Source organism: Poecilia reticulata, linkage group LG22, assembly GCF_000633615.1.
Source record: "Poecilia reticulata strain Guanapo linkage group LG22, Guppy_female_1.0+MT, whole genome shotgun sequence".
Lineage (NCBI taxonomy): Eukaryota > Metazoa > Chordata > Actinopteri > Cyprinodontiformes > Poeciliidae > Poecilia > Poecilia reticulata.
This window is the reverse complement of record NC_024352.1, coordinates 11,883,046-11,895,042: the sequence shown is the minus strand read 5'-3', so window position 1 is coordinate 11,895,042 and position 11,997 is coordinate 11,883,046. Positions and strand designations below refer to the sequence as shown.

Here is an 11,997-nt window from a genome sequence, read left to right as displayed (position 1 = left end):
TCCCTGAACTTCACATTTTAACGGAAAAAAAGCTCAACGCGACTTGGATGTAACGAGTAACGCGACACTTTGTAGAAATGTAGTGAAGTAGAAAGTACAGATACTTACTGTAAAATGTAGTGGAGTAAAAGTAGAAAGTACCCATTATTAAATCTACTTAAGTAAAGTACAGATACACGAAAATTGTACTTAAGTACAGTAACGAAGTACTTGTACTTCGTTACTTCCCACCACTGCTGGGAATACACAGATGATGTATTATAGGGAGAATACTTGCTAGGTTGTTTATTTGGTGTGTAAATTCAACTCATATTAATCGTATTCCTGTTTCACATCTGTATTGGCCTAACATGCTTAAGAACCATGAAAACAATACATTTTAAAAGATCAAAATGCATACATTTGGTCTATTGAAATAAAGAAAATTCAAATTGCCAAAACTAAAACACAATTTTTAGAAAAACAAATACAAAAATATTTGGTTTCACCTTCTATTTTTAAATCAAATGTTTGGTGTAGCCTGTTCAGGCAAACCCACAAACGTCAGATTTTAGGAGGTCTTCATTTCGTTTACTAACTTGAAAGGCCTTCAAGTTAGTAAACGGTTACTAATTTGGTTCTTTTTGATAAAATGTCCAAAGCTGTCTTGTAAATCTATATAATTTCTTCTGATAATTATATTGTTTTTAAAGGCTCTGAATTCAAATATTTTTGTTCTTTAAATATGTCTTGTATGGTGGTTTTGTATGATCAGGTGCACTAAAATATTGCCACAGGAGATTCAAGGATTTCTCATCAAAGCAACATATTATATATAATATTATATAAAAATATAAAGTTGATTTTACATAATACCCCACTTTAAGAAACTCTGTGATACAGCGGCAAATATAAATTTGGAGTTCTACTGGACATGAATGTAATTGAAAGATAATGTTGCTGTTTTCTTTCCTTTTTATTATTATTTTTTTCTTCATGCGTTCAATAGTTACTTATTTGATGTGTCATTCTACCTTATTTCACGGCATTTAATTTATAGATTAATTTGTCACGAATGCTTTGAATGTGTGGAGTACTTGGCTTGCTACAAACATCTGCTGTGAATTTGTTGTGAGTGAAATATTCACAGAGAAAAACAGACATAGTTGGTGCTTATTTTATTTTCCTTGCAGTAAGTGGAGCAAATGACTCAGTTGAATCCTGCAACCTCTAAAAGCACAAGGACTCTCCGCTTGACAGTGAACAATGACAAAAGATAAGCACATGTGCAAAAGCACTCTGGTCATATTAAAAATGAAATTACTTTGACAAAAATAGACAAACCATTTTTTTAAAAAGCCAGCTGTCTACATGCTTTAGTCTTACACTGACATGTCAGTGATGTCAATCCACACACGTGCCTCTGGGCAAGGACATGAAAAGGCACGTCTGATAAAAATATAACTGACAAAGTGTGAAAAAAATAAAGCAAAAGTACTTCTAAATATTATTTTGTGACATGTTCGGACGCATTGAATTTATGACAAAAAGTAAAAATAAAAATCATAATGACAATAAAACATTAAACAACTTTTTAAGATAATTACAAAATAAAAAAACCTTTGTAGACACAGAAAAACAAACTTTGAAATGACAGTAGAGCTGTATGGACACATTTAATATAACGTTTTATGCTTCACAGCACAGCAGCTCGAGTTTTACACCCACCATGTCAAGACGACATGCATTTCATATGAAGCACTTAGGGCTGCTGAGTCACCAAGTGGCTCCTTTAAAAAAAAAAAAAAACAGGCATATTGAGAATTCATTTTAAAAAAAGACACTTTTTTGCTGTTCCTCTGCTCACTGAGCAACGTGAGTGGCTGAGCATGTGGGAGCGAGAACAGATACGGCCTCGAGGCCAATCGGTCATCTAAGAAGAAGTGAAGTTCCTCCATGGAGCTGCAGAGTGGGCTGCCATTTACACAACATTTGTGTCTTGAGGTGAAGACTTTCTGTTATTGTCTCGCTCCACCGTTCATGTGGCTGTGTGTTCAGAGCCATTGTGAGGTGAAGGAAAATGGGAAAAAATGTGAAATCATTACACGTTTAACGTCAAACATATCTGGTTGCTTTTTTACTTGAGGTGATAAGATGACAGACTACAATGCTGGTATCTGAGCTTCCGTTTTAAACGAAGCATGGCGTCTAATATCGTCTTAAAGCCTGCACGCACTTGTTCTTCAGTTTATTTCCTCCACTTCGAAGAAGCCGGAGCGGTGTCATTTGCTGTTTCCGCCGTGACAGCGCAGCACACATTTACTCCAGGTGCGTCTGAGTGTTGCCCATCTCTGCTCGCTGTTGACACGAAACAAATACATTGGTTGTCCATTTGTTCAATTTATTGAGCTGTCAGATTGCAAGCGGGCCTACGAGACCACAAATAGCTCCTGTCAGGCAGGAGATGGAGAGGGAGCTCTGCTGCACTTCATCTCTTCCTCATCACTGCAGGGAAGGAGTTTCCATCAGACCTGAGAGATTAAAGGGAGCTACAAGTGGCTCTTTGGAAAGAGGGCTGAGGCAAAATGTGTAAAAAAAAAGGTGTTGTGGATAAGGATTGACTTTTATTGCTTGACACCTTGCCACTGCAGGACTTTGTAGCAGAAATGGGAGAGTCGAACTGAGTTAGATCATTAATCAAGGTAACATCCAGAAGGTTTTCACGATAGCTCAAAGGTTTCTAGCGGACAGTAGATGATTATTTCTCTCATTGGACCTGGGGTGAGCGACATCATTTATCAATGCCTGGATACATTTTACCTGTAAACCTAAAAGAAAAGGGAAAATAACAGAAATGCAACAAGTGCATAAACTGTTAATATTTCTGATCCAATACCAGGGAACGGTCTGGGATTCAGATTACTTTTGTTTGATCAGAGTTGGAGGTCCTGACTGTACTTTTGCAATATTTATTCTGTTAACTACCTGCCACTATTATGAGTCTCTTATGGATGTTTAGCTCTTTGATATTGTTAAATGCAAAGTGTATTAAAAACCAAAAATATATTATTATTATTATTATTATTATTATTATTATTATTATTATTATTATTATTATTATTAATCAGCTAGGTTGCCTTACGACTTCTTACCAGATGGCATTATGAACTCAACTTCATTGCTTTTGATTTCTTATAGTAGCTAGTATCTAATAGATCATATGATTGAGTTTCAATATTTTTATGTAACTTTTTTATGTTGTTTTGATCTTATTCTTTATTTCTGTATATGAAATAAGCCTGTTTCTCTTCACGTAACATTTATTGTGACTTGATGAGTAACCTGTATTGACAGTATTTACATGGATCCAAACCAACAGTTCATCATAACAGCTTCAAAGTCATAAACACTGAGTTTAGTCTTGATTTACAATCAGAAGTTTCATCATCTACAGGATAAGGAGTATCAAATGAATTTAAAGTCAAGGTCTAAAGCTGAAGGTCTTTTTCACAGGTCTGAGTCAGAGAGTGATAGGCATGCACATGTGTCCATCTGTGTATGCATAAGCATATAAAAAGTCACTTTTAGAATGTCTCAGTGCTAAGAAAGTAGAAATTAACGTTCTCTGAGCAAATAACAAAAATAAAACTACTACACACTTGCTTTTCAAGATACAAGCTCATCATGGGTTTTCCTTTAAAAATGTAACTTCTTTGAAACCACCCCCAGGACATGCGTCCTTTTCCACACATTTTCTGTTTCATTACCCGTTTCAGTAACAGAAAGTGCTCCGTTAGTGTTAATTTACAGTTGTCCACCATGTCTTCTTGGGGGTTGATATTAAAGACCTCTAAGTTGAAAGGCTGAGAGAACAGCCTGCTGTTTACCATCTGGTTGAGGCAGCCAGGCAAGCACGATTCAAGGCAATAATTGCTGAGAGCGGAGGCTGCAAAGATAGTCCGGGGTCGGCCTCATAGCCAATAACATATCAGTGGCCTTGCTGATTGCTCCCTGTCACTTCCTTCACTTGCAGCCCTGTTACGTCTCTATAATTGTCCTCCTCCGTCCTTGTCTGTTTGGTTGTTTTTCATCTTGTCGCACAAATAAAAAAAGTCAAACAAATCACCCCCCCATTATTTATCATTCCGTGTAACCTGTAATTACATTCGAAGAGCTTTTATTCGGATTTGAAATGTATTTTGGAGCTTTTGTTTTTATAAAACGTGACAAGTGTTTTTGTGATGTGCAGTGACCCCATGTCAACTTTAGAGGTGATGCTCGCACCATGGTTACACAGTGACAGCAGGCCAGCTGCTGCTTCTTTCCAGGAACAGGAAGTGTGTGAAATCTCAATTCTCCCAAGACTGCTGTGTCCTTGTATCAAATCAAAGGGGCATTAGAGGTACTGGGCGGACACACAGACACGTTATTGTCCTGGTTGAATGCGAATTCATAATTTCAGTGCTTTTGTCCCTGCGGGAGATTTTATCCTTTACCGATCAAACAACAGAGTTACCCGAGGTACGAAACCTGCGAGGACACAAAGGTCTGTCTGCATTTTGTTTTGAATTTGAAGTGCTCAATGATAACATGTTCTGAGAAAGTAACTAATGTCCTAATAGCAAATTGGTTCAGGGAATGGAAACAGAAATGTTGCATCCTGTTTGTGACTGTCCAACCCAGGTGATAGTCTTGCCAGCATCATTATAAGTTGGGCTCAATTAGCATGCAGAGTAAGGATGGCCCTGGAGACTGTGGGCATGTTGAGTCATTGGTAAGAAAACATTTTCAGCAACTAAACTTGGTTGTCATTGACTTTGTTTTCAAGTGAACTCAGTTCCCTTCCTCGTGCCCCACACTAATTTAATCCCAAATGTTTCTTTCAAAGTTGCATCGGCAAATGTAGAGTTTCCATTTCGACATATTTTGTGATTAACTTATTGTTGCTCGCGCAGTTATGAGACAGCAGTCTCCCTGGTGGCTAATCAAGACATTTGGAGTTGAGGATAACACCTTAATTGACTCAGGCTTTAATTTCTAATCACAGATTCAGAGAGGGTTTGGGCTGGCCGTGAATGGGAGATCAGGTATTTACCACGATATCTCTGTTTTATTGCATGCATTTGTCCAATTATGAAGTCTCACAGCACAGACTCATTACCATTTTGAATATTTCATTCACATTTCATTCTTTTCAGTCTTTTTTTTATTATTATTTAACACACGAAGCGGTAAAACGTTATGTATGGAGGAGAGAATGACTTGCTTGTAACACACTCAAGGTGAGAGCTAATACCTGAAAGAAGCTGAATGCCATTATACTGTGGTAGTTTAGCTAATATATATTTTAATACCATCCTTCTCTCCTTTACCTTCCTTCAGCAACACTCTCCAGCTTGCTCTTGCAGATCCCAAGGGCTTCCCAGGATGGAAGCGTCATGTAACTCAGACAAGTTCAGGGTTCCCAATCATACAAAGAAAACCTCCAAAGGGAAGCCCCCAGGAGGCTTCCTTCGCAGATGCCCTCAAGCTTAGACCTTTGCATGGAGCAACAGCTCTACACCATATATTGAAGGCAGAGCCCAGTCACCCTGTAAACCCTGTAATTATATTTAAAATATTTTGGTAGCACAAAGTTTGCTCACACAGCCTACTGGTTACCAGGGAAAACATTAAAAGCTAATTGGTTGGGGTTAGAAAGCCAACATAACTTTCTTTAAATACACAATTATGTTTGCAGCAATTTCAACTTTTCTCTCACTCCATCTGCATTTATCACATCTGTGTTGCAGGTACACTCTAAAAAACAAAAATCAAAAAACAAAAAACCTCAGACAAATTCTGCTTTGAAACTTACATTAAAAGCAAAATAAATGCATGAAGATGATTTTTAACAACTGTCTGCAGATCGTGAAGTTCTTTTACTGGAACTACCAGACCCTAACAGAAAATGGCATTTCACACACAGATAATAGGAAGGAGCCAAAAGTCTTCCAGCTTGCACAATAACTCAAGCACAGCTTGGAGCCTGCCTGAAGATGCCTGCAGTCAGAGCAGATCACTTCTATTTCTGCCTTTGAAAAAGCTGCCAAATGCTGAGTGTGAACGCCTGATAAGAAGTCTCTGTTTTGCTTCGTCAAGCTCTGGGCATCATTAAATGTATGCTCAGTTTTACAGCCTGGCTGCTGTTGGTAATGGTGATGCTGCAGCTTTTCATTTGTAATTCTCCTGGAAGAGCCTTGGAGGGTTTTAATGGTGCCATCAGAATAATGTGGGGAAATGAGCAACATGTTCCAGTGAGACCCCCTGTGTAGGAGGCAGAGAGAAGGTTATGTCATCATCACCATCTCACTGATATAAATTTGCCTGTCTGTTAATATGTTGACACATTTGTCAAATGTGATTTCCACAGCAACCAAAGTCTTCAACATTTTAACTCTTGGGCGAAGGAGATCATATGCGACTGACCGAACTTTTAGAAATCAACAAGAGAAAAGAAAGGTTTAAAACAGCAGCTAACTAACTGGAAAGTATTTAGTGCATGAAGTGAGACAGTTGAAAAAATAAATGCACATCATTTGTGAGCTTTTTCTGACAGTAATGTGACGCATTCTCATTAACGCAAGATCACCTCAGGGACTATGAGTTCACTTAAACAGGTTGTCATTTGGATGAAAGGCAAGTCCTTGTGTGCAGAGGTGCAAGATTAAGATAATCAGCAAAACTAGTACAGTGGCTTACAAAGGTCTTCATTATGGTGGAAGATTATTCACATTTTACCACAAGACAACTATAAACTTTAAGAAACATATAACATGTTAACACAAAGTAGCACACGACTGTGAAATGGAAGGAAATGATACAATCATTTATTTTTTCAGTTTGAAAAAGTGCTGTGAGCATTTTTATTTATCTTAATCACGAGTCAATATCTTATACCTTTCACTGCAGTTGCAGCTGCAGATCTTCTTTCCCAGCTTTTTACCTATGATTCTTTGCAAAATAACTGGAGCTCAGATTTGATAAAGAGCATCTGTCATCTGTGAACTTCCAGTTTCAAATCTAGTGTCAAAGTCTTAGTGCAGATGCTGTGACTTGGCCAACCTGACACCTTAACCCAAAACATTTGATCTAATCACACGGTTCCTATGGAGATGTCAGAGAAAGTCTTGGAGCGACCAAAGTTTTCTCTGACTGTATAAGAGCATGGAAAACTTCAGTGCTGCTTTCCTCCCCCACCTGTTGCTGTGTACTGCCGGTCAGCCAAACTTAGCAATAGCTCCTGTAGTGCAATTTGCTGTTCAGACTTTTTGCACATGTTAACCATTGCTGCTAGTAGTTGTGACTGACTCTACACAGAGACATCAAAGATTAAAGAGGCAATAAGACGATTGTTTCAAGATAAACGCAAAACTAAAATATTTGACAAATGCTGCCAATGTTTTAGCAGATAACAAAAATCCTCATACAAAAGCGACATTGAAGAGAAAGAGTCTTTTGATCCCCATTTTCGATTCTTGCTTGCCTGAAAAGTTTTCATTGCCTTTTTTATTGTTGCTTCATTGCTGCATCTCTGTACCACGACAAAATGAATGGAAAGAAAAACATCCTTCAGGCAATGTTGCCATCACGGAACCTTGAAAAACTCAGAGCGCAAGAGAAGAGCATAATTTGATTTGCAGCTGAAGTGAACTGCAGACACAAACACAAGGCTGTTTCTTATCACTTTTAATCTTTGAAATTTAGTTTTTTTTTATGAACACAAATATCAGGTCCTTGGAAGGTTATTTGCTTCAAACAAAAATCAAAGAGATATACTTTTATTTTACAAACTTGACATGAAAAACACTGGGCATGTTTTTCTCCTTGAGTAATTATTCTGTTCAAATAGCATATATTTCTCTCCAGGCAGAGAGTGCTCGGGCTGAATGGATGCTGCCACTGCATAATGGTCCTCAGACGTTTGTTGCCAAGGAAACGTTGGGAGGGCATGTGGAGAGGGAGGTATAAAAACACCGGCAGCTCCACTCTGACTCTTACTCTGTGGTGAATGCATACTGCCATCACAGAGAGGCGTTGGACAAGTCGCCACACTTTCCTCTTCTTCATTTGTCGACTCGTCTCCACAAGTGCGTGAAAGATGATGAGGCCAAAAGATCTGCGCCAGGGCTCTGGCACCAAAACCTTCCTGGATGCAATGCACGGCGGTAAAGTCCACCTCGCACGTTTCATCCTGGACGCCTTGGATGGGCGCATAATCAACTCTAAGACTGAGAACAGTCGCACGCCACTCATGTACGCTGTGTGTCTGCAAGACCCCGGGACCAGAACCAAGTTCACACGGCTGCTGCTGGAGAAAGGGGCAAATGTCAACTGTCAAGATGAGGACGGCCGCACAGCTCTGAGCCACGCCTGCGAGATGGGCCACTTGGACGTCGTCAAACTTCTGGTGCAGTTCAATGCCGACCCGGATGTCTCTGATTCCTGGGGAAACAGTGCCCTCATGTACGCTGCCTTTTCTGGGCACAGCCAGGTCCTGGAGTTCCTGGTGAGAGCTTTCAAAAGACTGGGACTGAGACTAGACCGGACCAACAGTGCTGGTCACTCGGCTAAAGAGATTGCCAACTTTTTTGGGCACAACCAATGCGTCCAGATTTTAAATTTTCCTTGCAGAAAGAGCGCTTGCAAAGACGATCCACTTGTTGATGTGGTGACGGCTGTTGAAGTAGAACGTCGGCTGCCCAATAGGCTCCCCAGGCATGTTCTTGAGAAGTTTTCCAAGCAATCAGCGGATGAAGAGCAACTGCCAGATGTGTTTCAGAGACAGACAAAAATAGGAGAAAGCGGTGGACCATGGAACCGTTTCAGGTGTCCCAGGAGTCAGTCTCAAGAGGACAATCATCAAAACAGCTGGGCTCTGCCTCCTCAGATAGAGAAAAGCCAGGCTGAGGAGGATCACAGCATTCTCTTCACAGCCAAACAGCTGCAAAACTGCCAGCTTAGAGAGCTGAAGGGGTCAAAAATGAACTCTGTTGGTGAGCCGAGCCAGAAAGACGTCGGCCGAGACATTCGGTTTCCAGAGCAAAAACAGGATAGTTTTCCGCTCTGGGGAAAGGCAAAGTCATTTAACCTGGACCTTCTGAGCAGCAGAAAGCAGTCCTATCAGGGTGATGTGCGTGACATGAGGTTGCCAGCCAGCAAATTAAAGAGAGCCTCACTACAGGATGACCGATGCCTAATAGACAAGACCGACTGTCAAGGGAAACCCGGGGCACTGACAAAGGATGGCAGCCAAATCGCTTCATTTCCAAAACCTCTTTTAAAAAGCAAGACTCAGTCTGGGAAAGCACTCCAGGAGAAAGTCAAGCCCCAAACCGAGGAAGCTAGCCACATGGCCCCGTTCAGCCGAAGAGGGCAACAGAAGAGGGGAAGCCTCGGCTCAGTTTCCAGACACAACAAATTCCTTTTCCCAAGAGAGGAGATGGAGACGGAGAGGATCCCGGGCCGCGCCCCGGGGTTCATGGGCCTGGGGACCAGACTGCTGCGTCGCTTCACCGCTCCAGAGTTTATGAGGATGGTGATCGACTGTTCGTCCGGCTCCTCGAACAGAAGAGGTCGGATGTCCCGCTCTGAAACCTACCCTCTGTCACACACACACCAGCAGGTCAACAGCCAGCCGAGCGTCGACAGCATCAGCGCTGTAAAGTGTGAGTTTGAAAGCTACTCGTCTCAGTCTACCCTCGATTAGATAAAGGACAATTTCCAACAAACAGAAGAGCCTGGTTGTGCTGTTTTTGTTGTTGTTTTTTTATTGCACTTTAAACCTGACAGTCTCAATTCTTTGACAGCTTATGTTTCTTCTTAAGAAAATATATACTGTTTTGTTGCCAGTTGTTTTTGCAAGATTTCTATTGGAGTATAAAAAACTTTAATGCTGATTACTCATTTACAACACATTTTATGCTACACTATATAGATTTTATGCTGTGATTTTTTTTCTTTTTGGATTCATATCACATGAACCTAATTGCAAAAAAACTGTATTTTGCTTTAGAAGATTTTGTGACTGTGAAAACATGGCGATATGCCCAATAAAACTGTAAACTCTTGTACTTTTGTCCCATTCACTTGTATTTTTCTTCTCGTACAAAAAAGAATAAATCGAGTTGCATTTATGGTTCAGTACGCGTCATTTATTGATTTATACAAAATTAAAATGCATTGCTCTCTTTGCCACACAGGAATAGAAATACATGAAACTAGTGTATCCGTGTGGGATTACAAAGACTATGTGCAAAGTGTTTTCTGGGCAGGAGGGTGTCCTGCAGCACTACATGCCAGGCCTGTGTGCTTTGTATAGGCAAACAAATGCAAAAACAGTCCCTCATATTCACACACACATGCGCACGCACACCCCCACACACACACGCACGCGCACACGCCCACGCACACACACATCGTATTCAGGATCACTGCACACATCTTGTGGCTTTTCTTTTTTCGTCACATCTGTCACAGTACAAAGAGGGTTGTATCAACAATGACGTTGCGTAACACACACCTGCTCCTTCACGCATACATACACTACACTCATGTTTTATGAAATAAAAGTAAGATTCAAACTTATCAGTGGTAAAGACCCTAATATTCAGGATTTCTATTTACATTGTTAATGTGTCTGAGTCCATATTTATTAATTATGTAACCATATTTGCAATTTCACATCATACAAACAACAAACAACACCTTTTTTTTTTTTTTTTTTTTAGAAATAAATAAATATGTAAAAGTGGAGTAGAAGAGGAGAGTGGCGCTGGGTTTTTTCCCCCCCAGTAGTCCAATAGTAGCAGCTGGGCTTTTATTTACCCATTTATTATGCTAATATAGGATAATTGTCTTTCTCATCCCCGGTACGTATTCAAGCATTCACATCAGGCCAGGTGTGCTTCCATTTGGCCATGCAAAGAGTGTATCGTTGTCCAATTTCCTCAACAGAATGGATGTGCAGAGGTGCCTTTATCCTGTCACAATGAGCCACTGTGGTTTGAGCCTAATGAGTTTGCACAGCTTGCATTAATGCCCACTAAAAACACCACAAAGGGATTTTAGAGTACCACTTATTTGGAACATGTGTGAAAGACAGATTTCGGCTGTCAGTGCATCAGGCTGCATAGCGTGTTAATCCACACCGAAAGTTGCAGGAAGCCAATTGAGTTGAGAGGTGAGGACTTGCATGCTGCCTTTAGCTCGCTCCTAAAGTGCTTCTCACATGCCCGAGACCATGCCGCATTTGACAAACTATGTGGCCACCATGACGGCGGCAGCAGAATGCTGCCTGGGTCTGCTTCTGGGGGGATCGTCAGCCCCGTAAGGAAAGCTGGGTCCTGGTGCTAGTCCTCTTCTGGAGGCGTACAGTACAGGGCAGGCTGAAGTTGGCCCATTTGGGGACTTTGAGCTGAATGGGTCAGCAGCGAGACATGCGTTTCCGATACTGTTCCACCAACGGGACCAGGCACTGAGGTGAGCCGCTCTGCAGCAGGAAGGGGTGCTCCAGCAAGTCGGTGGCACTAGCCCGCTCCAGAGGGTCACGGGTCAACATGCGATCCAAGAAGTCTTTGAGAACTGGAGAGATCTGGATTGGATAGAAAAAGAAAATTACTCTACCAGAATATGATGGCATGCTGTTGTTGGAGATATGACATGTAAAATATGCAGCACATTAGCCCTGGGAGTCCGGTGTTTTATCTCCAACTGAATGTTAAGGATTATTGTCCTGCTAAATGGGGAACCTTGATCCAGGTCTCAGGTTTGTTGGAAGATCTAGCAGGTTTTCTTCCAACATCAATCAACTCTGAACTATTTGTTCCCTCCCTGTCCTTGCTGAGGAAAAGCATCCTGCAGCACAATGCTGCCACCACCATGGCACATTAAAGAATATGTGCAGATCATTGTCCACCAAATATTGTGCTTCGCATTTGGGCCAATGAAACTGACCAGAGAGAATATTCCTTCTGCATA

The 11,997-nt window shown here is 40.9% G+C and overlaps 2 protein-coding genes across 3 annotated transcripts in view; one reads left to right on the top strand and one right to left on the bottom strand.

Moving 5' to 3' along the window:
• The first annotated feature begins 8,004 nt into the window (after window positions 1-8,004).
• Window positions 8,005-10,154, top strand: ankrd63 (ankyrin repeat domain 63). Its single transcript, XM_008399465.2, has one exon. The coding sequence runs from the start codon at window positions 8,120-8,122 to the stop codon at window positions 9,725-9,727; it is 1,608 nt and encodes a 535-aa protein (XP_008397687.1). The 5' UTR covers window positions 8,005-8,119; the 3' UTR covers window positions 9,728-10,154.
• Window positions 10,155-10,489: 335 nt separating this feature from the next.
• Window positions 10,490-11,997, bottom strand: part of pak6 (p21 (RAC1) activated kinase 6) — a 22,817-nt gene continuing 21,309 nt past the window's right edge. For both annotated transcript variants that reach the window (XM_008399466.2, XM_017302535.1), the window contains one exon: window positions 10,490-11,611. In XM_008399466.2, coding sequence (XP_008397688.1) covers window positions 11,444-11,611 — 168 coding nt within the window. In that variant the 3' untranslated portion in view covers window positions 10,490-11,443. The remainder of the gene's footprint in view (window positions 11,612-11,997) is intronic.